This window comes from Hirundo rustica, chromosome 3 (assembly GCF_015227805.2).
Source record: "Hirundo rustica isolate bHirRus1 chromosome 3, bHirRus1.pri.v3, whole genome shotgun sequence".
Classification (NCBI taxonomy): Eukaryota; Metazoa; Chordata; class Aves; order Passeriformes; family Hirundinidae; genus Hirundo; species Hirundo rustica.
In genome coordinates, this window is record NC_053452.1 from 86,627,467 (window position 1) to 86,651,980 (window position 24,514).

General features: G+C 43.3%; 2 protein-coding genes across 10 annotated transcripts in view; one reads left to right on the plus strand and one right to left on the minus strand.

Annotated features, from left to right (window-relative positions):
• Positions 1-230: 230 nt before the first annotated feature.
• Positions 231-19,943, plus strand: B3GAT2 (beta-1,3-glucuronyltransferase 2). 3 transcript variants are annotated; one of them, XM_058419685.1, is made up of 4 exons: positions 231-377; positions 12,683-12,827; positions 19,274-19,422; positions 19,502-19,943. In XM_058419685.1, exons 2-4 carry the CDS (start codon positions 12,683-12,685, stop codon positions 19,586-19,588), a joined length of 381 nt encoding a protein of 126 aa, XP_058275668.1. In that variant the 5' UTR covers positions 231-377; the 3' UTR covers positions 19,589-19,943. The 3 variants fall into 3 exon arrangements, with proteins under 3 accessions (XP_058275668.1, XP_039914266.1, XP_058275667.1); XM_040058332.2 differs by lacking the exon at positions 231-377 and adding an exon at positions 1,051-1,639; XM_058419684.1 differs by lacking the exon at positions 231-377 and adding an exon at positions 1,055-1,420.
• Positions 19,944-20,056: 113 nt separating this feature from the next.
• SMAP1 (small ArfGAP 1) overlaps positions 20,057-24,514 on the minus strand; it is a 98,401-nt gene continuing 93,943 nt past the window's right edge. For 4 of the 7 annotated variants that reach the window (XM_040058325.2, XM_040058328.2, XM_040058327.2 and 1 more), the window contains 3 exons: positions 24,294-24,486; positions 23,325-23,656; positions 20,057-21,038 (listed from right to left, as the gene is read on the minus strand). In XM_040058325.2, the coding sequence (XP_039914259.1) occupies positions 20,904-21,038; positions 23,325-23,656; positions 24,294-24,486 (660 nt within the window). In that variant the 3' untranslated portion in view covers positions 20,057-20,903. The remainder of the gene's footprint in view (positions 21,039-23,324; positions 23,657-24,293; positions 24,487-24,514) is intronic. The other 3 variants (XM_040058331.2, XM_040058330.2, XM_040058326.2) reach the window with 1 other exon arrangement.

Here is a 24,514-nt window from a genome sequence, read left to right on the forward strand (position 1 = left end):
AAACCTCCCTGTGAGGAAAGGATTTGTAAGAGGTTTTCGACTGTGCATTTCATGGGTGTTGCAGCACCTGATGAATGAATGCCTTTTTCTCAAAGTAAAGACGGGTGGATTATTACGAAATTCTGATATACGTATGCTTTTTAAGAGGGAGCTCTCGAGTCCGTGTGATGTCCGGGGAGGCTGAACGCCCGAACAACGGGGAGATGCGGTCCAGGGAGCGCGGACGGTGCGGGGCGGGAGGCGGCACCGACTGACGGGCACCGAGGGGAGCTGCGGGAAATCGCCGCCTTATTTACAACTTCTTACTTCGGCCGAGAAGGGAAAACAACCCGAAAACCAAACCGAAGCAGAAACGAAGCTCTCCGCCGCTCCGAGGGGTGAGTATTCGGGCGCGGACCCGTCCGCCTAGCCCAGCCCAGCCCTGCCCATCGGCCGGCCGGCGCTGTCCCGGGGAAGGCGTCCCGGCCACGGGCCGAAGTTGTCGCCCGCGCGGAGAGAAGCGGCGCCCCGCCGCCACCCGAGCCCCCGTCCCCGCCGGGAGCCCGGCGCCTCCCCCGAGGGCACCAAGCGCGGAGCTCCCCGAGCCGCCGCCCCCTCCCCGCGGCGCCCGGGCCCGGCAGCCGGAGCGGGGCGGGGCGGGAGCCCCCGCCCGCGGGGACCCTCCTTCCCGCCTCCCCGCCCGCCCTCCCCTCCCCGCCCCCGCGCACCGCCAGAGCCGCCCGGGGAAGCGGAGGAGAAAGAGCGTCTCCCCAGAGCCCCCCGCCGAGCCCCGGTCCGGCGATGCCGCGGGCGAAGCGGGAGGAGGAAGAGGAGGAGGAAAGGCGGCCGCTGGCGGAGTAGAGGCTCGGCGGGAGCGGGGCAGGCGGCCGTCCCGCCGGGCTGCCGCAGGCACCGCGGGGCTGCCCGACCCGCCCCGCCGGCGGTCCCCGCGCCCGCGGCAGGCAGGGAGGGAGGCAGGCAGGGAGGGAGCGCCCGGCGCCCGCCCCGACCGCCGCCGCCGCCCGGGCGCCCCGCGGGCAGCGCGGTGGGGGCGGCCCCGCCGCTCCCGTCTATGGGGCGGCGCTGAGCGGCGGCGCGGCGGGAGGGCGCCGGGGGCAGCATGAAGTCCCTGCTCTTCAGCCGCTTCCTCCTGCTGCTGCCCTGGGTGCTCATCGTCATCATCGTGCTGGACATCGACAGCAGCCGGGCGCCGCTGCCCGCGCCGTCCCCCCGCGGCGGGGCCGAGGGCGGTAGCGGCGGGGCGCGGCCGCCCGCCCCGCGGCGGCGGCCCGAGGCAGCGCTGCCCACCATCTATGCCATCACGCCCACCTACAGCCGCCCGGTGCAGAAGGCCGAGCTCACCCGCCTGGCCAACACCTTCCGGCAGGTGTCGCGGCTCCACTGGATCCTGGTGGAGGACGCGGCGGCGCGCAGCGAGCTGGTGACCCGCTTCGTGGCGGGCGCCGGGCTGCCCTGCACGCACCTGCACGTCCCCACGCCGCGCCGCTACAAGCGCCCGGGGCTGCCCCGCGCCACCGAGCAGCGCAACGCCGGCCTGGCCTGGCTGCGGCAGCGGCACCAGCACCTGCCGCCCCCGCAGCCCGGGGTGCTCTTCTTCGCCGACGACGACAACACCTACAGCCTGGAGCTGTTCCAGGAGGTGCGTGCGGGACGGGGGGGGCGCGCTCGGCAGCCACGCTCCACCGCTCCCCGCTCCCCGCTCCCCGCCGCTCCCCGCCTCCCCTCTGGCTCCTGCCGCTCCCCCTCCTCAGGCTCCCGAGTGCGGCTGTGCCCCATCCCCGCTTTGCGGCGCGCTCGGTGCCCCTTACCCGAAAACACCGGGCACGGGGGAGTCAAGGCCGCTCCCCGCCCGGAGACCTTGCAGCGCCCGTCCCTCACCCGGGCTCCCCGGCGCTGCCTCTGTGTGACCACCGCTCTCTTGATTTTAAGTCTCTTGTCCCTTCTCTCCATACTCCCCTAAGTTTTTACTGCTGTTTTCTCACTTTGCTGCCGAGCGAGGCAAGTTTAAGGTTTATATAAGGGATCCTGTGTTTTTGTTAAAACTGGGTTGAAAAGTGCTCTCCGGTTTGGTTTTTTTCAGGCTGCATCCCTCTCCCTTTAGGGCAAACTCGCATCAGGAGCCGCCAGTCTTCACAGTTTTTTTCCTTGGCGCTAATGAATTAAGCCAGAGCCGGCTTCTTCACGTGGAGTTGCCTTTTTGAAGCTTTTCCCTCTTAAAAGCACCAAATCTCTTGTGTAGCGACTGAACGCTCTTTCGGGAGTCTCTTTTGTGAAGGGACCTGTTTTTGTCTTCATTGCCTTGGTGAAGGGCTTTGTTTCACTTCGGTGGGAACTGGCAAGCGCTCGGGGCAGAGGGTATCCAGCTTTCTTTCTGGGTTTCCCCTGGCAGGAAGGAGGGTGTTTAATAAGTGGACATAAAACAGTAGAAGAAAGATCATGTACGTCTTCTGTGACAGCCAGGAGAGTAACCTTGGCAGGGAAATGAGGGAGGGAAACAGGAAAGTAAGTTGGCAGCACAGCACTTCAGACGTGCTGCGGTCTGTGTGTTCTGCCGGTGGACAGAGCTGCAGTTCGAGGTGAGCACCCATCCCTGCTGCCGGGCGGTGCTCTTCCTCGCGTGCTTTACAGTCAGTGACTTTAAGTGGACTGATGGACAGAAATGTGAAGCACATGCAATTCCCCAGAGAAAGCTGGTTTAGAAATGCTTTGGTTCGTTCGTGTTTAGGTCCGTAATGCATCCCTTTCCATTTCCAGTGTAGAGCAGGTGCAGGGTCCCCACTCAGCAGGGATGCCCTACTTCTTCTGCCCACTTGGTATTCAGCTTTGAAGCTGCTAATTTAAGGACCTTTGCCTAGGGGCTAAACCTTTGTTGCAATTGATTTTTTAAAATCCTCATAGTACCTGTGCTGTGTACCTGTGCTCGGGACATTATAATGCAGATTAATTTCACATATCCATGTTCGATGTTATGGGAGTGCTCACATGTATTTGTGGAAATAAGGCTAATTTGACTGAATCTTGGGGAGTCTGTTAATTGAAACAAACAAACAAAAAAAAACGCTTTGGCACAAGGAATATTATGGGACAAAAGGTATTTGGAGACAAATACCTACTGTTTGTTTGGAGGGGTTTTTTTGTTGTTGAGTAACAACATTAGGGACAAGCTGAAGGAACAGTATTGGCTGGTGTTTCTTTTGAATGCTCCACAGCTATTGAAAAGGTTTCTGGTCACATTTATTCTTTTAAAATTTCTATCATTATTCTACTAATTGCTGCAAATTATGAAACAGAAAGGCAGAAATTACCTCTCTAATTAGCTAGGAAATTCGGGAAAGTGATGGGATAAAGCTGTCTGAAGAGTTAACCTTGAAAATTGCAAACACAACAGGCAAGCTGTGTTTCCTCTTGCTAACAAGAGTTGTAACCTCCAGCAGGAGCCTCTGCAACCCTTCGGCTTCCCCTTCCCCTGCCTTCAGCCGCTGGGAAAGAGCTGTTTGTTCTGAGCCTTGTGCTCACGGGCAGACACGCATGCATCAATGAGTTTTTCCTGAGAAATGGGGAGCTTGGAAAGCTCAGTTACAGGAGAGAGAAGGAGCTTTTGCTTCGGTTGCCGCTGCGAGTTCCTGTGCCTGTGTTTTGGGGTCACTAACGAGCTGTTGGCAGGGTCTCCGGGATGCCTGTGGTAGTAACACGAGGGATGCCTTGCCGACCTGGCAAAGTTAAGGGAAGTGCCTTGGCAGGCTTTGCCAACGGGATGCGATTTATGTGTGGGAGGTTACATTGAGAGTGAGCCAGGAGCCTGATTTTTCAGTCAAGGCACTGCTAGAGGGCTGGTTGCTTTTTGACTCGATAAAAGAAAATCTATGTATTCATGGATTCTGACTTGACAGCTCTGTGGTAAATCCTGATCCCTCCTTCAGGAATTGATTGATTTATGAGCATAAATTGTACTTGTCTTCTCCAAGCATGAAGAGAGCAGCTTCAGAATGCTGCTTTTTTTTTTTTTTTCTTTTTTTTTTTTTTTTTTTTTTTTTTTTTTTTTTCTTTTGCAGATGAAATCTGGTAGTAATTCCTGTTATGAAAATGTTGGTAACTATACCTGAGAGAGAGTTTTTTCAGTTTGTTGCCTTGCCAGGAGCAATTCTCCAGACCAGCAGCTGTTTTCCCAAAGGAGGTCTGATAAACTGCAGTCTGCTCACTAGGAGAGAGTGGTTTAAATGTAGGAATAATAGCTCTGGATTCTCATCCCAGCACCATCCTGTGCTGGCTGTGTGACTCTCACCACATCACTGACACGGGCACAGGGGTGTGGGGGTCCCACCGTGCCAGCAGCAGGACTCTCCTTTTTGTAATGGCTTGCTGCTGAGTCAAAGCTGATTTTGGTAGCAGCAGTGGAGATGTTGGGGAGATGGGAACCAAGGGCAGTTGGGACTGTAAAGCCAGCCTGAGAGGAACATTTGTGTTAGGGATGTGTTTTGCTCAGAGGTCAAACAAGCAGGGCTGCGGAGCAGAAGGTGATCAAGGGAACTGCACCTCATGAAGGGTTGTGTTTAAGGCAGCCCATTTGCCATGGGTTTCCCTGCTGTCCTTACTGGAGATGGAGCCCTTTGACAAAGCAAGATCAGCAAAGGCTTTACTGTGTGTTGTAGTGTATAAGCCATGAGGTCATGATCAAAAAGGAGCATGCTTTGGCATGGAATGTCATGGGACACTTCTGAGAGCTTTTGATCAAGAAAGTCTAATCTCTGTCCAAAGTACTTCTGCCTGGTGCTTATAAGAATGAGTATTTTATATTTAATGTGGAGTGAGCTGGGTCCAGTAGACCTAGGCTAAGCATGTTCCATGAAATCAGGAAAAAAACCCAAACAGTTTACGGTAGTCTGGAAGATGTTACCTTCCGTAGTAAATCTGGAACCTGTGGGTATTATTTATAATTATCTTTTTTCCCTAAGACCTACAATGGTATGTGGATGGATAGGTCGGTTTTTGACTGGTGAAACTATGTCCTCAAAACTGGGCAGGATCTAAACAGTTTTAGTTGTCCTTTCTAGAATAAGGTGGAGAGCCTGGTTTGTCTTTCTGCTGCTAGAGCATTGGCTCAGTTTAGCATTTGGAAAGGTTCACCTTCTATGGAAAGGCTGCAGGGAAGGAACCAACCTGTTCAGTGATTGTGAAATTCTTTTGAGTACTGAATGGGGCTGCTGCAATGATGAAAAACTGTTTCCAGGAGTAGAGGTGTGGCTTTTAAGTTATTCCCAACTCTTTCTGCTTGAGAGTGTAGTGGTGGTGAGGTGAAAAATCATGTTTTTGCTTTAGTGTCTGTGCTTCTGGCATATTGTATTTTGTCATTTATTATTTTGGGATCCAGATGTCAGAAATAATTTATATATTTTCTGTTCAGGTATGTTCTGTTCATCTGAAGGTGTCCTTGTGCATCTCTCCATCAAAAACACATCTGCTTTCTGAAAATACACGCTGCATTAAAAGTCAGCCTACATTCATAAAAAAGCCTCTGAGAGGCCTGAAATTCCAACTATTATATTTAAGATGTTTTACAAATGTTTCTGCATGACTCACCATAGCTTCTATTTTTTACCACAGGCTGTTCATTTTGGAGTGACTCTTTTAGTTTCTGGTGCATTTGTGCTTCATCTTATTTCTGAATGCAAGTTATTGTAATATTGTGACTGGAGCCTAGCAACTGCTGATTTCACATTTTTAAACTTCCAGAGGAAAAAAAACACTTAGATAATACTGGCATTCCACCTTCACAAAGAGATTTTGAAAACAGGATTAGCCTAAGTACTGGAAACTGAAGATAGACAGCTAAGTTCCACTTCCCTTAACTCTTCACAAAATTCCTATGTTTCTATGTCTCAGGCATTTTTTCTGCTCTTTCCATATTTTGAGTGGTTGGCCAAAGGCCATCCTTTCTGTGGTCAATGTTTGGATATGTATGCAAATTGGAGGAATTAGTGTTGGAGATCCACTCTGCTGTTGATTGTGCAGACTGCCCTGAAACCTTTGTAGGTGAGGGGTGAGCAGCATGAGGAGTACAAGAAGAAGAATAAAGGTCTTCAGTATCTCTCTGAAAGTGAGCTTGCTGCATTCAAAATGACTGAGTTTTAGAGATTTCTATCTAGGTTATTTCTGCCACTTTCGCTTTTGTTTTGTTCAGACACCTAAATTGAGATATATTTGAAATTGAAATGCTCATATCTAAGACCATGTTCTCTCTCCCTGCCACTCCCAGGCTTCTGGTCATCGATGTCCAGAATTTCGTAGCAATGTTTGCTGGGTGCCTAGAGCATGCAAGTGTGGCACATCACACTGCCATGTCTGAGTGCAAGGAGAGGATTTGCAGACTGGGTCTCCTTGGAGAAATCCACACTCTAAGGTGTGATTTGGATACAGCCTTGCAGCATGGAATTCAGAGTAGTTCACAGCCCTAATTGCCATTTCTAAGGGGTAAAAAAACCCCAAACGTTCAGTAGCTTAGCATTAGTCCTGTTGCCCACTGAGTTGTGGAGCAGAATTCAATTTGCTGTAGCTGTTGCCTGCACAGGAGTGCCCTGGATGTGATGGTAGAGCTAAAGCTGGAAAGGAGGTATGAGAGGACAGAGCTCATCCAGCTCTCCTTAAGCTGAGGTAGCCTTTACAGGTAGCTCAAGATTCAAAGAGCCACAGATTCAGACTGAATTCTCTTGTATCCCTGCCCTTCCCCATCAAAAGGTATGTATGATGGTGGCACATTTTCTAATGGCTATTAACAGTCATTTCAGTAGCCTAAAAAAAGAATTCCTTGTTATGAAAGAAATAGAACAGAAGTACTTGCATATGTCACACAGATTTCAGTTTTCCTGTGATCATCATTATAAAATATTTTGAGAAGAACTCAAGAAATGCATTCTAGAAGAGGTGAATATTTGCTATGTATTCCAGCTTTGACTAGAGAAGGGTTAGCATTCCTTCAATAACACATAACTGTCCTAAACTTTATACACAGTATCAAGCTAACTTCTATGTATTTTTAATGGATCCATAAAAAATCTTTATGCAAAAGATTTAAAAGTAATATAAGTGAATCTCTGTCTTTGAAAACATGAAAATCTTTTGTTGAATCTCTTGGAGCTGGTTGGTAAAATCAGATTTTTTTGCAATAGTCTTAAAAATAACATTCAGTAGTCTAGACAGAATTAAATATTAGCTGGTAGTCATTGGTTATTTTCTTCAGAATAAAAAGTGATCCAAATATGAGTTAGCAGTGCATTAAATACCTTTCTTGTATATAAATGATTTAGAAGTACATGACAGATTTTAAATGCACACTGACATTTTTCTTCCACGTAGACATGTAATACCTATGCTAAAGAGGCTGGATTAGAAAAGCCTGCCAGAGAATGAAATAGCTTAAAAATGAGAGGAAACAGTGACAAAAAAAGAAAAAAAAAAAAGAAAAAAAAAAAAAAAAGGTATTTATGCTTGGTTACAAAATACCAAGTAAGTACTCTGTTTCTGCACTGGCGGCAGCAGCTTTACCTGTGAAACTGATACTGTTACTGTGAAATTAATTACACAGGGTCAGCCGCTCTTCAGAGGTGCGGCAAACACAACCCAGTAGAACGATAGGGAGTAGAATGAGACAACCAGTAGATAGGAGGGCCCAAAAGTAAAATGAGTAGCAAATGTTTTGGAAGTTATCCCAATGCACAGAAATTGGATGCTAACTGCTTTAGTTTAATTTGGTACAGTTTTCTTCCGCAGGGAAGCAGTATTGACATTTGTGCCCAAGGATGCTGGTATAATTTAGAAACATTAATCATTGTACCTTATATATAAAATGTTGCTGGAGGAAAGGGGGAATAAATATCTCCTCCCTCTGCAATGTAGATTGTGTACAAATCAGCAGAGGAGGTTTAAAGAAGATGCTTAGAAAGAAAGCTTTCTAGCAGGGAGGATGGTGAAGCAGATCACCTTTGAGAACTGTAGAGGAGGTTATGTCAATGAATGACACATTTTTTGATTTGTAGATCCCTTCTAGAAGTGTTCCCGTGGAGAATACCCTTCACAGTCAAATTTGCCAACAACAAACTTGCCTTTTGATGTTCCTAACTCCTAAGTATCCCAGTTCCTGAACCACAAAAGCCACAGGCACAGGTTTTCTATGCCTCGGTGCCTCCTTTGAAATGATGGTCAGTGGGGGCAGGAGCTCTGTCCAAAGACTCGGTAAACAGGAACAGCATCACTGTCTGGCTGTCAAAGTGCTCGCACACACCTTTTGTTGAAGCAGAATTTGACTTTAAATGGCCTATGAGTAATGCAGAGGACTGTGTGAGAAGTGGCAGGGAACCTGGCTGTGTTTATGCCTTAACCCATAAAATTTTGTCCTGTGAATATGTTGTAGTGAAGGAGCTCTAGATCCTGATTTTGGTAATAATAAAATGGAATTTTGCATAGAAATCTGCTGGAGTATCACTGGGATGGGCAGGGGTGTGGGGTAGGATGTGAACCTGTAGCCTGACCGGGACAGATCACAAATCACACGGTGGTTAAAATGATGGGGAGAAAAAAGCTTACAAGGTGTGTGGCAGCAGGTTTACCCTCACACAGGGCTTTGAATCCCAAGCAGAAACATACTGACATCATGCTGCAAAAATACCAAGATGGTTGTTCCAGTCTGGAAGCTTTTGCACTGCAGGATGTAGAGCCATATTTCCTTTTCTCTGTCATTTGCTTTCATTCCCCTTGGGTTTTTGTATTTTGTTACTGGCTTGATATCTTCGCTCCCCATCAGTCCAGCGCATCCCATTAAGCAGCTTTTCTTGATTGACTAATGAGATGCTAAATTTAGCAATGCTTTTATCACTCACTTTTACTGCTCAGCTCCATTTCCTGCATTTCACTTGCCATTCTTCGGTGATTACTCTGTTGTTATTATATTTACTGTTGTATGCCCGTCACCTCTCTGGCATTTCTTCAGTCAATTGTAACTCATCTCTTCTGTCATTTCCTTGCCCACTCCTTCCCAATTCTCCTTCCCCTCCTGCTTCATTTGGGTTTGTTCTACCATCTTCCCCACCCAGTGCATTGCTCTCCTCCTATGCCCAAGACCCCCTTTCAAAAAGTAAATAGAGGACAAAAGCATATCTACCTTAAGAGAGCCAGGCAGGATGAATCCTGCCAGTGGGGTCCTATCTCATTAACTACAGAAGTCTAACTAGGACAGAGCAGGTGCTTAACTTGCCCAGAGTGAAGTGTAAGTAAGGTGAATACCATTCATGTAAGCGACCAGCACTTAAAATGCTGAGTGTTAACACAGTGTGTGCTACTGCTGTCATTACAATGACAGGAGTGTCAGTTAGGAAGCTGTTTGTAACTCCTAGGCACTAAAGCTATTCTGAATTAACACATTTTTGAATCATTTTTTTGTGTCCTGATTAGCAGCAATAAAATTCCAGGTGCAAGCTGGCCCTTTTAACCCAAATAATAGATTTTCCCCCATCATACATAAATACAGCCTTCACATATCAGTATGTTAACTGCAGTAATGCTATTCTCAGAAGATTAAAAGAAATATTCCTACTTTCATCTGCCTAGCATATCCCAAGGCTGTGAGGTATTTCAGAATTAGCATAAGTACTGGTCTAGATGTGCTCTTTCAGCTTTTACTTGAAGGAATTGCTGTATTCCTGACACCTGCTTATTTCATTCTTCAGAAATGTAACCTGTGAGAATAAAGACACCCAAGGACAAAAGCAGGAGCTCTTTAAAGGGTTACTTGTTTCTGATGTGTGATGGCTTTACTGACATAGCTGTAGACACTGAGATTTGACACAAGATTATGAATTTAAAACTTCTTGGGTCATTTCATGCTGGTTTTATGAGGTCAGTGAGATACTTTTAATTGACAAGGTTTCCCAACGCACTGTGTATTGCAGAGCATTAATGTAAATCCATCTGGTTCTGCCAGCATAGATGCTGAGGCCACCCAGCTCAGAAGTTCTGTGTAACCTGGCTCATTTTGCAGTACAGCTGCCCAAACTTTCCCTGTGCACACAAGCAGGGCTTGGGTGCACTGTGCTCTGGACACTCTCTTGCAGTCAGAGTGTGCCTGCCCTTGTCTTGTGGCATTTTGAGTTTAGGTACAGACAGTTGGCACAGGATGGCCAAAGTACTGCTGTTCTGAACACTAATAATTTGTTCAGGTATCCACACCCTCCAGGAGGTATTAGTGGCACCATGTCTGTTTATCCCATGGTATTTACTGCTGTTGCACTGTTGGGTGAATTTAGCTTGATGTTGTTGTGTAGACATGCCCAAGAGGAAGATTCCCTGTGTTCATGTCTGGTATGTTTGGATGTTAATGTAAATACGCTGTTAGCAAAATAAGCAAAGGAGAGGTGTCATTAAATCCAGAGCTTAAAGACCCTCATGAGAAGGTTTGGCCGATTCCCACATCCAAATAGCTAATTGCTAACTCTGCATTTCCTCCACGGAGGAGTGGGAGAGATTGGAGAGTTAAGCAGGAAGAACAGTTTATCAATAACCTTAGAAAGATTCATGGCAGTCTCTGACTGGCAATTAACCAGGCAATGGCTTGGACAGAATCCTTATCACAAGAATTCCCTATATTGCCAGCTGAATACATACCCTGCTCTTATGCGCTATGGGCTGGTGCTACTGAGTGAGATGTTCTAGTTTGCTGCAACAGTTATTAGCGTGGAAGAGAGGAATTTTTGATAAACAAATCTGAAGAGACACAATTGGAGGGAGAGACGGTGCATGTCTCTGTGTGTGCCTTCATTTTTGTGGATTTTTAAATATGCATTTTATATTTTATGTGAAAGTTCTAAGAATCTGCTAATGTTTCTAGCTTAGAAATGTGAACCATGCTGATGTGATGTCTTTGTTTTTTTCTGGTGCAACTCCTCTGAGTCTTGATGATATGCATGATAAATCTTTCACCTTGGCAGAGAGAGAAGGAAGTGTTTAATATTTAACCAAGGTTGTCTTTTACTTCAGCATCCATCGATAGGGGACTGCAGTTACAAATATGTAAAACTGTGTTTGTTTTTGCTGAGAGGAGTGCTTGGAAAGAAAAAGGGATAACCTTTCCCCAAGGAATAAATTTCAATTACAACAAAAGACGAGACTGTTTTTAGAAGAGATCAAATTAAGCCCACATTACACTGAAATAGTTTAATGCTTGTTTAACTAGAACCATATTTAAAGGACAGTAGTTAAAACAGTGGCTTTTGAACCAGTGTGGTTAAGTTGTGCAAGCTGCTGTGTCGCTGCATTCACTTGCTCAAGTTCTCATGCCAGAATATCCAATTTTCCCACCGGAGGCAGTGTGTCAAGGTTTGTGTCATATTATCTCCTGTTTACTGAAGAAAATGGACCACTGAACCAGTTAGCTGAAGTCACTGAATCAGACTCATAATCTTTACAGCTAGAAAAGACCTCCAAGATGAAGTCCAGCCTTTGCCTGAACACCATATCAACTAAACCACAGCACTAAGTGCCATGTCCATTTTATTCAACACATCCAGGGATGGTCACCTCATCACTTCTCTGGGCAGACCACTCCAATGCCTGACAACCCTTTCATTGAAAAATCTTTTCCTGATGCCATCCTGAACCTTCTCTGGCACAGCCTGAGGCTGTTTCCTAATGTTACCTGGGAGAAGAGGCTGACCCCCACCTGGCTCCACCCTGCTTTCAGAGAGTTGTAGAATGATAAGGGTCCCCCCGAACCTGCTTTTCCTCCAGGCTAAACACCCCCAGCTCCCTCAGCTTCTCCTTATAGGACTCACTTTCTAGACCTTTCCCCAGTTTTGCTGCCCTTCTCTGGACATGCCCCAGCACCTTTATGTCCTTCTTTAAGTGACTCCCAGTCATGCACACTTCTTGCTACAGTCATTTTTTTGTACCTATGGCTTCTTCTATGCTAGATAAGGATCACATTTCCAGTTTTGCATTTAGTTAATTTACACCACTGGGAAAAACTGCTGCTGGTGATATAAGCATCCTGCCTGGCCTGATTTTTCTCTTTCTCAGAAATTTAGCAGAGCCTTTAAAGGGGAAAAAAACCCCAGATTTTAAAAATACTTAGCCCTAGAAATATTTTTTCATGAATCCTTGATAGATCTGAGCTGCATCTCAGGTCTGCTGCAGGTAGGAAAAAGTTGTGTGTCATAATTTCCTCTATTCAGTGCATTTTTAACAAGTTCCAAACTAATTGTACTTGTCCTAGTGAAGTGTGTATTAATCGTTATTATAGCATTTTCTCTCACTGTTTCTACAGTATCTCAGCAACCTATAGACATAAGCCCACCGTCAGAATGTTGTAGTCTTGCAGATAAAAAAGATCTACACTGCCTTTGAAACCCCAAACAAACAAGAACGAAACGTCCTGTGTTTTTTCACAGCTTTAAAACCTCTTGGTATAAAAGATATTATGGATAGGGTATTTAAAGTAGAATTGAGATGCCTATGGACTTAAGAGCCGGAGATTTCACAGAAAATGAGTGGGCACATGCAGCTCTTGGGCTGCGATCTTGTGAGCTAGAACTGCTTTTGAATTCCTAGTCTTGCCGATGCGCGTGGGTTTCCACGAGCACTCAGAGAGCCCTGTGGGAGCGCGCGGCGCCGGCAGTGACGCGGTGCCTGCCTCTTGCAGATGCGGACGACGCGCAAGGTGTCGGTGTGGCCCGTGGGCCTGGTGGGAGGCCGGCGGTACGAGCGCCCGGTCGTGGAGAACGGCAAAGTCGTCGGCTGGTACACGGGCTGGAGAGCTGACAGGCCCTTTGCTATTGACATGGCAGGTGAGGAGCCTCTGTGGTACATCCACGTTCCCATTCCTCAATTCGAGCGGCTTCTTAAATTTCCACAGTGATAGCAGTGAAGCCCTTTGGCACTAACTCTCCTGGAAGTCGAAGCTTGTACATCTTGTCTAATTAATTTGCTGCTTGGTGGTATCTGAACTCACTATAATTGGTTTTTATTTTTATGGGGCAACTTTTATGTTGTATGAATTGTCTGAAATAAGTTAATTGTAAATTAATTCATCCTAGCAATTCTTGCAAGGAGTCCCTGCCTGTCATTTTATCAATCTAAACCAGGCAGTACAAATGCAGACCTTCTTAGACCTCATGTTGTAAAATGCTACTTTATCATGAAATTATTCATATTGCATTGGTTATTCGGAATGACAGTGATAACTGTAGATGGATATAGTTTGAAACACTGGGCTTAGGGGAAAAATCACTGACAGCTGTCACCTGGTAGATGAAGGCAGAAAAGCTTCAAAATGGATCTAATCAATCTTCTGCAGTGACGTTTGCACACCACACAGCTCTGTCTTGCTGGCAGTCCATGCTTAGACAATCTTTTGTATACATTCACAACTGCCACATGAATCACCACTGTGCACAGGTCCAATTTCTGATACAGCAGAAGCTGTTTCCCAGCACATGATACGGTATTTGCACTCAGACATCTATACTCAGGAGGGAAGAGCAAAAGTAGGAATACAAGGGCAAGAATGGGGTAGAAATATACATGTTTCAAAAATTCTGATACCCCTATCTTTTGAGAGGGAAAAGGACAGTATACAGTCCTTTCTCATCTTAATAGAGTACTGTTAGTTGAAATTATTGATAAAAATACATACAGTATTTACAGTCCAACTGGTTAAAAAGAGTAAATAAAGGAGGACTAATGGTTGTTATCACCTCAAAGACAAGAAGGTTATCAGGTGAATTTTTCTGCACTGTAGAGGCATTTCAAGTAAGTAGTACAACCTGGCATAAAAATAAGTATTTGGGTGTTCACATAAAGGCATTCCTCAGGGGTGAGGCAGGTATTCAATGCCCCAAACCATGCAGCTGTGCAGTTTAACAGTCCCTGTACATTTACTGATACATATTGATACTGTACTCTAGAAGGGATTACTGATGGCATTAAAAGGTGAGAGCATAATTCATTAGCAGCAGGCAGAAACCCACTACACAACATCGGCTGAGGATTCCAACCCAGACACAAAGATATACAGGGAAAGTTCTTAAGTCGTTTACCTTGCAGGTGCTGGCTGAATCACTGGCATGAGAGAAAAGCAGCTCCACTAGGAGCATTACCTGCTTGTGCTTTGACCAAAGTCATGTAAGGGAGGGTCATAGAGAAAAAAACCCCCCAAAACTAAATTTTAGAGTAGAGGAAGTTATTGCACAATCACAAACAAAGAGTTACTACTTTGTGAGAGAACTTCTATTAGTCTTCAAAAAATACTGGAAAAGTTGAATTTCATTTTTAATTTCAGCAAGGAGAGAAATGGATGCAGTGTAGGCTGCTTAAAAAAAAAAAAAAAAAAAGGATGTGAATTTGCATCTTCAATCCCCTTGGGAATAGAGTGGCAGGGCACAAACAGAACAGAATTGCAAATCCTTAGGCTTCTGAGCAGGTGCAGGCTACAGGATGTGTGTCAACATGCAGTTTCCTACCCTTGCCCTTCTCTCCTGACTTCCCAACACACCTCCAGGGACTTGCTACCAAACCTAGGTCCATGCTGTAGTCCACAGCTGGGCATTTCTCCATTTTTCCACATACAAGCAACTTTGGTTACACTGAATGCTGCACATAAGGAAGATCAAGGATCTCTTTTAAAAATATTGCCATGCAAACAGCATAGGTACATACAGTAACACTGATATGGAAACATTTCAGCTGTCTACAGTTAATGTCCTGTGATCATGTCCCAATGCACTGGTAAGGAGGCTCCCTTTAGTTTAGTGAATGACATTTCACAGTGATTTTCACAAGAATTTGATCATGAGGCTGGGTAATAACAGTGACAGCTTGAAAGGTTTGGGATCACTGATTTAACTTGTGGCTGTTCAGAGGAAGCACACCCTTGACTTTAAGCACATAAACTTCATATTCTAAACAGCAAAATAAAAGGCCAAATTCAAACTACTGCAAGTGGAGACAGGTCCTGATTTCAATGGGTTCAGCTCAATGACCTTAGCTGGCCAACCTCCCCTGATTCTTTGAAACACACTTGCATATGGCAATCATATTAGGTCACTACATTAAACATTGTTTATTTTGAGAAGTTTGCAGCTGCATTGCTATTCTCCAATGCTAAACTGGATTCAGAAAGCAAAGTAGCCATTTCCCATCTTGCTTCTTGCCTGGCAAGCAACACACCATACAAATTACTTCAGGTATTTCCAAACTTCTTCTTCAGTTTTTAATCAAAGTGGGTTCTAGAGTTTGACACAGACTTGCTTACTGTCAGGGAAATAAAGTGAGAGAGAACGTGGAAAGCAAAATGTGACACTGATTCTGAGGCAGGCACAACGTTATTTAGTATGGATCTGATTTCAAATCTTCTATATTACATGTTGTTTTACTTCTGACCTGTTCCTAGTGACAGAATTTTGGATTACTCAAGAAAAAAGCTAGATTGTGATTCTCCCAATGTGAAGGTTGTTCAAGAAGACAGATGCTTGCTTTGCATTAGCATTCCAGGGGCTGCTTCAGTCACAGAGATGAATAGGTGACTGTAAATCAATGGGCAGCAGATTCTGGACTTGGGGTCCAAAGCTCATCCACTCTGCCCTAGGCACCTCTACTAGGGCCTGAGCAACCATCTGTTTTACTATATATTTTTAGAATTTTGCTATATTCATGAGATCTTCAGTACATCTCATCTTTCTTAGGGTTCCCTGAGCAAAATGCCAGTCTATTCACAGCACTGCAAAACATGGTGTATTTTGACTGAATCTGGAAGAGCCACTGCTGGAAGTCACAATCAAAAAAAATTTAAGTGGCTATGGCAGCCAGCACTCAAAACCCAAACCAAACCAAACTCCCAACCTCCCCTCCCATCCAAGGATAAATACTATTTTAAACATTGAGTTTATAATCAAGTGCCTCTTTCATGGTGAAATAATGTCAGCAGATGCCGTTGTTCCTAACTACAAAATCTCCTGGTTAGACATCTCTGCCTTATTGCAACCCAAAAAGTACACCACAGGGAGAACAGAACTTGAAAGCTACAAAGCCCAAGCCAAAGGTGGGACCTTGATCTATGGGGAAACCAGCACATCTGTTTCAACATCAGCACTGAGCATTACCATTTATACACTCCAGAAATGATAAACATCCAAGTTTCCGGCTTGCCTTCAGCTACTATCCTGTTTAGAACATCCAGGAAGCAATGACATTAGCCATGACAGCAAAATCTTCAAACCCTGGCTCAAGTTTAACTGGACGAAGAAAAATAGTTCTACCTTTTAACAGAAGCCATGGATCTAACACAAGGCAAGGTGTGAATTAACAGAAGCCGCTTACATTGAAAGAACAGATGTAATATCTGCTATGTCTCCCAGGTATCTTGTCCTCCCACAAATTCTCATCTAGATGGCTCTTCAGCCAATGAGATTTAATTTGCAACCTTGCATTAAACACCAAAAAACCTTCAAAACACCTCTTCACACTCCAGCTATGAAATTGTCTTGTGGCATTTCAGGTGAAGTTAAGCCTAGTGTGACCTTGCAGGGATAATGACTAAGTAAAATAACTGTATGCATGTAAGCACTGTTCAGTTATGCTACGCTGAAGACAGTAATCACAGATAAATCTGTTTAGTGATAGAATTCAAAACAACAGTGTCTTTTTATCTATTAGCACAGGATCACTATCTACTGAGAGAAATAATTAGTGCCAGTCTGGTCAAAACCTGAGCTGTCTCTTCTATTTCTGACACCAAAATGATGCATCTGATACAGTCAAAGTTGTCACTAGAAAGTGGTTTTCTCTCAAGTCTCTTAAAAAATGTCATACATGTGAAAATAAACCTGTTATAAAACAGAGCTAGAGAACTAGCTAAGTACTAGAGAGCCAGGAGATAAATCTCCTTGAATTATTTTATCTCTTTAAGTTGCTGCTTTATTGGATTATTTTAACAAAGACTGCATGGACTCTGACCGAGGAAACAAACCTCAGGCCAGTCAGTGCACAGTAGTCCATGTTTCTGCCACCTGCAAGACTCAGTGTATAATTTAACTTTTACTTGATGCCTGAGTTTTGACAGCACCCTCAAATGATATTGCAATAGCATGGCAGCAAGGGCACGTGTCACATGCAGGGGCCATGGCCCACTTGAACATCTGTGTGTAGGAGAAATCCACCCTCAGAACTCAATGCAATTTTCTCAACAGAGTGAGCAAGTCTTGCAACAAGAGAAACTATGAGAAATTATTGTACAGATAAGTATAGGCTGTGGGTCCAGGGAGCCACATTGACACCATAAACAGCGGAAAATCCGCATCTCTTCTGCTTAGAATGGGATTCTTTCTGTGCACTAAATCTAGGACACTGATTTTGGTGTTTACTTAATTTTCTTCTTTATGCATGCGCACCTTTAATCTTAAATATATTCAGAAAGAAAGAACAGCTCACACAGCAGATCAGGGTTCCAAAAATGCCTTCCCCATGCAAAAGAACTTTTTTTTTTTTTGGTGCCTAAAATTATTAAAGCCCAGTTGCATCCAAAATTTATAGTTTGTTTTATTTGAGGAGAAAAGGCCACCAAAACCTAACCAAAACTACTTAACTCAAGCAGACAATTTTGTTCATCAGCACTAAGTCTCCAGCCCCCTTTCAAGGTGCAGCAAGTTGGCTGTGAATACTGTCTGTAGCTGAGTTTAAACTCCCACCCTCAGCTCTTCCCAAATGATCACACTTGCCTACCAAGAGCACTGGGATAGATCCCACCTTGTGCTCCATTATGCAGTGAGAAGCAAGACTGCGCTGCTGCATGTGGGTAAGCCCGGTCCGTGCAGACACCTATTGTCTACCGCAGGCAGGACAGGATGTATAAAGCTACATAAAAGATATAATGTATAAATGTTTTCTGTGTCCATCAGTGAACTGGGACCTCAGTTTACATCCAACCCATAGCCTTCATCAGGGTCCAAATCCTTACTGAAAACAAAAGAAACTTTCTGGTGTCTTCCTTTGCTTTCCTACAAGCAAGAGCATGACAAAGTGGTTTCAGTGTGCCTTTCTTTACATGTGATGTATTTATTATTTCCTTATATTTTCCTCTTCAAAAGGCTCCTGGTAAAAGTCACAGATACTTTCAAGGAAAACATAGTAACAAGACATTTCTACTAAAAAAAGGAGTGAGAACTACATTAAGTTAGAGGAATTTATGGTCAATTTTAAACTGATAAAATTTTAATACTGGCACTAGAATTAAATGTTCTTGGAGTTTTCCAGAACTGATGTCAAAACTGTTACTACTTGTGTCATAAAGGGACAGCTGGGACCACTCTGAACCGATGAAGAAAGGACTTCTTTGGTAGGTTTGGCAATCAGATAAATCAGATAAAATCAGAGTTAGTTACAGATGTCATTTTTCTTTGCAAGTCTATCAGTGGAGTTTTTGAGTCATATGTAAAGAATCATACATATGACTGAACATTGCTGAAGGAAAATGGGAGAGTTCTATAAATAACGGCAAATTAGAGATTCCTGGGAGCTCTCTCAAGAGAGGGTGAGTTTGTTCAAACCAGCGATTTCTCCATTTGCAGTCTCCCTTTGAGGAACCTGATGCATGTTACTAGAGAAAAGAATTGCAGAGAGGTGTGTACACTTAATAAATCCTTTGAACCATGCTGTGCCAGGCTCAGACCAGCTGAGACCGCCTGGCAGACTACTGGTGCTAAAAGTCATTCCTAAGACAGAGCATTAGTATGACTCGTCTTTCCTCAACAAAGATGTTAAAAATCTACAGGCTAAAGCTATCTAAATTATCACAGATGTAACATATTTTAACCCTTTTTCCCGACTTTCACCCTGGAATGCGGAACAATTTGTACAGTATAAATTTCATACATTTTATTTTACTTATAATTGAGTTTTATTTCTTAATTAAAAGTAGAAAGGAAGACTAACCCAAAATTTTAGCAACACCTGACTTTTCAGGCAAGAAAGCATATAATACCTACATGATGGGAAACACATTAAACATGTTGAAAATATGGTGCAATTAAAAAAAATCTGATTGTATCTTAAAGGCAAAACAAAACAAAACAATACAATGTAGGATGTACAAACCTACCAAATACTGTCTATCCACATAATCAAATATACACATTTTTAAAAAGAACATGGAATATTTCTAGGCATAATATAACTGCAGAAAAATGTAAGGCCTAAAGGTTTTTCTCAACCCTTTTCTCTGTCTCTCTCTCTCTCCAAGGATTTGCTGTGAGTCTTCAAGTGATCCTGTCACATCCCAAAGCCGTATTCAAGCGTCGTGGTTCTCAACCAGGAATGCAAGAATCGGATTTTCTGAAACAGATAACAACAGTGGAGGAACTGGAGCCTAAAGCAAACAACTGCACAAAGGTACCGGTCGCCACACTTTGTGAAAAGCTCTCGAGTCATCCCTGTAGATGACTTTACTGACACACAGGGTGTTTTCTAGGTTCTTGTATGGCACACCCGAACAGAGAAAGTGAATCTAGCTAACGAGCCAAAGTACCACCTGGACACAGTCAATATTGAGGTATGACGTGGGGGGACAGTCCCACGGCAAGAGCAGGACAACGGACGCACCAGCGCGTGATCCAGTTCAGACAGCTAAAATCATCCGCTTCTGCCTGAGACCTGACGGACTGCTGTGGAAACAAAATGAAGCTTTCAGAGACTCTAATAAGCAAATCAAGTGGGTGTGCTTTGTTCTAACTTGTCTGCATGCATTTCTGAACTCTCAGCTTAATAAACTGACACTTACCTTTGTTTTAACGCTGTTTCCACATACAGAAACATGGCTGCAATGGAGTATTTTCAAAATCATTATTTATGTATATACTTTTTGTATTTATCCAGCTTAATGGTGTAATTATAAACTGATTTTAACTCACAAACTGTTGGTCTAAATATCTGTATAAATGGATCCTCCAAACCTAACATGTTTTATTTCATTAAAAGTAGCGGTCAAATAGATCATACAACGATGAAATAAAAAGACCACAATCACTTATGGATTTATCCTTTTAATATAGGGAAATAACATTTTATCATTACGAGGCACCATAAAATGTAAACACAATCACTGTCATAAACCTGGATCTCTCTGCAAGACAAAATATATCTGTTCACACTGAGTTACCTTGAATGCATATTGTGCTGTCAGTTCTCAGCTTTAACACTGTGTGCCTGCCTCCCCAGCCAGGCGGGAGACTTTACCACAGGAAACTCAAATGCATCAAATGCTCATTTTTAAAAGAATAAACTATTGATTTATAGAAATACAGTAACATCCAGGTTTATCTTTCTTTCAATAACCACATTCCTTGTTATGCACACCATAACAACATCACAGTGAAATGTATGATGAAACAAAATTTGTTTGATACACTAGAAAACATTGCTCAGTGATACATTTACATTCTATTTATATATGATTAAACATTTGTTCATACAGTACCTTCTACAGGATTACTGGGTCATTTTGGGGAGTTGGGGTTCATATTTTTGGATATTACTAACATGATAGCTACATCCCTTATATGCAAACATTTGATCTAAAATTTTGAGGGATAAAATCAGTATGTGGTTAAGCAGCTTCTTAATATGGTCTATGAAATCATATGCATTGTATGAAAATGCTTCCAATGATGTATAAATATATTCGTGATCTGCTTTTCACTACATCAAATTTAAATCAATATAGACCACAACACGGTCAGTCATTATATTCTTAATCTGAACAGCTGGGGAAAAAGAAAAAGAATATATATGTACATGGAAGGAACAGCAAACGTAAATGTATTTGAACAAGGAATGTTAGGTGGCTGTTCTGGGAAAGATTTCTATTGCAACTTTCATTTCCACAGTTGCGTGCTGAGAGTCTGGCCAGAGGAGGTTCCAGTCCATCCTGCGGCTGTGCTGGGGGGCTGGCCAAAGCCCATCACGTTGCTGGAACTGCTGAGGTTCATTCCAGCCATTTGCTGATTCATCTGCAAAGCACACACACGCACACGAGCCTGGTTAGCACTTGCACTGAAACACAGCATGCGGCTGGCCAAAAGCAATCCTGCCTCCAACCAGCCACCCGTTATATTGCCCTAAGAATATTTTTCCGTTAAATAAAAATACTAACTCCATCTAAATTTCTAAGCTTTTTCTCACACTACCAGCTTTTCTGGAGCCCTTCAACCACAAATATACATAAGCTGAGGGGCTGTAGCATTTGGTGTATGCGTCACATGAGAATTGACAGCATGTGAAAGAGGTGGCCAGTGTGGCTGGTTGGTAAAAGTTTGCTTTCAGAGTTTGAAAGCTAACAAACAAAACTAGCTGCTGCAATAAGGAAACACCAAAGCCAGTAATATAGTCTTGCCTGCACTTGCAACTCCAGGTTTTTTTTTTTCCCAGCAACATTTCTTAGGAGACTTCATAATCTTGACTACATCAGTTTTTACAGAAATAGTCCATTTAGGTGACAATCAACAAACAATTGGTGGATTTATAAACTTGAGTATTATCTAACCATCCTTTTTTAAGAATCTACTCAAGATACTGTAATTCCTTAAAAAAATGAGTAAAATAATCCACATGAAAGTAAATTCACGTGAATTTAACATCTAGTTAAAGGTAGGAAGGAATTCAAAACTCAGCACATTCACTTCAGGGCTGTTGCAAAACTATTTGTAGTCTTTACAAATATCTAGTCACTGTAATTTTAAGTGCTTAATGTCAAAATGAGTTTGAGAGCAAAAGAGCATTTGGAGCAATTAATAATTAGAGCCAATGAATAGAGAGGTTGGATAAATAACATTTGATTCAACCTAAAGGCAGCACTAGGTAAAACTCAGAGCTCATTTATACATGAGCAAACAATACCAGGTGGCAAAATGAAACACTGGTGAAAATTTTACTTAAAATTGCAAACTAGTATTTCAGGGTAAAATTATGTTCTGTGTGCTTTCACACAGAACTGTGTATCTGCAGCAAACAAGCCACCACTGAACCTGGAAATATAAAAAAAGCTGATGAAAACATTATCCAGCAGTTCACCTCTTCTGGAGTAGAATTCTTAAGCAGCAGACTATATAAAATACATTAGTCTGGTAAAGCAAGCTCTCCCCCTTTCAGCTAGAGACAGAGTTTAGATCAGAGTTCTGCAGACTGTGGAATGTCATCACACTGACATCTCATGTGCAAGGGGTACAGGAACATGTGAAGAGCTTGTTCTAGGAGCCAACTTTTAACATGTAATTGATAAGAGGCAAGATTTTAATTTCAAAGCCGATACGGGTCTTTTTAAAGCTAGATACCTAGGAAAAGACTGCCACCAGTATATCCACAGATTTTTTTGATGTGACATTTTGAAATTCTCACCTTTAAGAATTATTTTTCAAAGCAGAATGACAGCCTTTATTTTCAAACAAGAGCTGTTTTATCCATGTAGGAAATGCTGTTTACTTTCATAAATGTTCACACCGTAAGACGGAGGAGAACAGTAAAAATTTATATCATCCAATTTAAGTCAGTCACTAAGATTCTCTTCCTGCCTTATTAAGTAAGCAGCATGGAATTATTATATTGTTATCATAACGCAAACAATAGCATGAAAAAAATAGTTGCTATCATCGAACTCCAAGGGAATAATTTAGGTCTGATCCCTCTGCCTCACCCTGCCCCAATAAACCCTCAAATACCTGATTTCAAGATGTTTCCTTGGAAAATGTACAAATACAGTACTACATGTACATTAACACATTTAGACAACTTTTTAAACGTGTTTAAAAATGTGATGGAAATGCTACAGATAAATAGCAGATGCACCTAAACAAATTATCTACAGGAAAACGTTAAGAGCACAAAGCACTTCACACACCACCAAAAAATCCTGAAATCTGTGAATGAAAGTATTCATTGGTAATGGCTATCCTCAAGCAGTTGAATTCCACTTTTAGCTATAAGGCTGTGTTTACATTCCAGAATTTTGTAACTCTAGCTGAGCTAAGTTTTTTACCTGGCTGACTCTGATGACAGGATGAGAAGAGCTATGGAAGCAGAGCACTGAGTTTGGTCTACCTTGGCAAAATTACTCTCTGCTTTCGTAGTAGTTATCTTTCACTGCACTATTCACTGGTTTGTTAACATGTGCCTCTGAGCAGTTCACAGCCAGTAGTCTTTAACTTGGCTACACTTGACCTTCCTCCTACAGCCACACATTTTGTATCTGAAAAGCATCATCCTTCCTAAAGCACTCTTGTCTGGGAATGGCCAGTCTTTACCTGAGAGAGGTTCCATTGAGCTTGTTGGTTTTGTTGCAATCCATACTTATTTTGTGGTGGTGTGACCATCTGTCCCACCATGCCACCTTGAGGTCCAACGACAGTCTGAGGAAGTCCCATCACACCAGTTGGTGCAGTACCAGTAAATCCATTGGGCATTCCCACTCCTACCATCATGCCCGTGCTTTGTCCCATGACTGGCACTGATTGTCCCATCATGTTTCCCATCATCCCAGTTGCTGCTGGCACAGGAACTCCCATGGCTGGAAAGCCTTGAAAGTGAGTTGATGGTTGTGTGGTAAATGGCATAGAAGACGACCCCATGAACATACCTGTACCAGAGAAGGGAAGTTTTCAGCAGAAGTGTCTTGTGATTTTCCTCCCCCATCCCATAAGTCAGAAGTGCACCAAGATAATTTTAAGGATAACTTTGTCCATCTTTATGTCAGTGCTGCCAACTTAGCTTCTGGTAAAAGCGAAAAATTGCTTTTAAACTTTCAAAGGAAAGGGACTCACCACAAGATTAACTGCCAAGAAATGTTTGGCATCCCTCTGGTGAACCAGAATCTTTCAACTGCTCTACTGGAGGTCTTTGTGTTCACACAAACCAGATAAACCAAAGCTCTGACAATTCTGTAGGGATCCTGACAGCCTGTTGGCTGAACACTGGAGACTCAGAACCTCACTGATGAATTACATGGCAGAAGCAGACTTCACAAATCTGTCAGTAAATTGTACACTTGAAAATTTGAACAGCTATAAATAAATTAAAATCACATTTATGTTTTTTCTTTAGCATCCGTATTACATTTCAGTAATTTTTCTCAGTTTTATAAAAGCTGAGAATAAAACCCTTCATTTGAATATAGCTAGCAGGTATCCAACCTCAGCTTTATACCTGTAGAAGATAACTTTTCTAGATAAAGATTAAAAATAGGACTGCACAGAAACCTTCACAACATTATTTACCTGGAGCATTTTGCTGCTGCATTGTTCCTGTGCCATACAGTGATAAAATGGAGTCTTTGGAGAGTTGTTTCTTTGCTGACTCTTCGGATTTTGTTGTTTGCTCAGTAAATAGATCAAGATCCCCGGCTGCTCCAGACAAGGTGGCAGCTGCTGGTTTAGTGGAAGTGCTCTGGGAAATAAAAGACAAGACAGACTACTGAAATAAACCAGTAAAAGATCAT